General features: G+C 36.6%; 1 protein-coding gene across 1 annotated transcript in view; it reads right to left on the bottom strand.

Moving 5' to 3' along the window:
* The window catches only part of ZNF236 (zinc finger protein 236), an 82903-nt gene that overhangs the window by 38785 nt on the left and 42730 nt on the right, over window positions 1-1388 (bottom strand). Inside the window, exons 17-18 of the mRNA XM_023741569.1 lie at window positions 1072-1223; window positions 8-93 (exon numbers count right to left, since the gene is read on the bottom strand). Coding sequence (XP_023597337.1) covers window positions 8-93; window positions 1072-1223 — 238 coding nt within the window. The remainder of the gene's footprint in view (window positions 1-7; window positions 94-1071; window positions 1224-1388) is intronic.

Consider the following 1388-nt stretch of genomic DNA (forward strand, 5'->3'; position numbering starts at 1 on the left):
TTCTGACTCTCAGTCTTTTACATGTGAACTGGCAACATCCCACAGAATGGGAAAAATATTTGCAAATCAGATTATCTGATAAGGCATGCATATCTAGAATATATAAATAACTCTTACAACTCAGTAATAAAAAGACAAATTACCCAATTAAAAAATGGGCAGAGGACTTGAATAGACATGTCTCCAGAGAGGATATACAAATGCCCAATAAGTACATGAAAAGACACTCAACATCATTAGTCATCAGGGAAATGTAAATAAAAACCACATCACACATACTAGGATGACTATAATCAAAAAGACATAATAACAAGTGTTGACAAGGATGTGGAGAAACTGGAACAGTCATACATTGCTGGTGGGAATGTAAAATGGTGCTTTGGAAAATAGTCTGGCATTTCCTTGAAAGGTTAAACATAGTAATCATATGACCCGGCAATGCTATTCCTAGATGTGTATACATATATAACACATATATGTATATATATACGTACACATACACCCCCCCCCCAAGAGAACTGAATACAGGTTCATGCAAAAACTTGTATACAAGTGTACGCAGTGTTGTTCAAAATAGTCAAAAAGTAGAAACAATCCAAATGTTCATCAATGCTAAATGGATAAATAAAAAAATGTGATATATCCATACAATGGAGTATCATTTGGCAATAAAAATGAATAAGGGATGATACATGCTACACCATGGAAGAACCGTGAAAACATTATGCTTAGTGAAATAAGCCAGCGCAAAGCACCAAATACTGTTCGATTCCCTTTATATGACATGTGCAGAATAGGTAAGTCCATAGAGACATGAAGTCAATTAGTGGTTTCCTGGGGCCCAGGGTGTTAGGGAAAATGAACAGTGACTGCTAATAGGTCCAGGGTTTCTTTTGAGGGTAGTGAAAATGTCCTAAAATTAGACTGCAGTGACAGCTACACATCTTGGTGAATACATATACCTTAAATGGGTGAATTGAATGGTATGTGCATTATATCTCGATTAAGCTATTATATGCATATATATTTTTAGAGGCTTAATTTCAAAATGCAAGGCAGATAATTGATTACCTGTATGCGTCTTCTCATGGGACTTGAGAACTCCCGAGGAGACAAACCCACGCCCACAGAGCTTGCATTTATAGGGCTTCTCGCCAGTATGGGAGCGCACGTGCTGCTTCAGGTGGCTGGATTTCTTAAAACCTTTGTTGCAGTAGTCACATCTGTCAACAGGATATGAAAAGCTCAGACTAGGTTAATTTATACCATGATTACAAACAAAACATCTGAGAATGGAGAAAGGAGACAAGCTTCACCATCAACCACTAATAACAATTTAAGCAAAACTGTCATAAAAACTAGGTGTGCTTTCCAACATTTAAAAAATT

The sequence above is a fragment of the Trichechus manatus genome, unplaced genomic scaffold (genome assembly GCF_000243295.1).
Source record: "Trichechus manatus latirostris isolate Lorelei unplaced genomic scaffold, TriManLat1.0 scaffold00183, whole genome shotgun sequence".
NCBI lineage: Eukaryota > Metazoa > Chordata > Mammalia > Sirenia > Trichechidae > Trichechus > Trichechus manatus.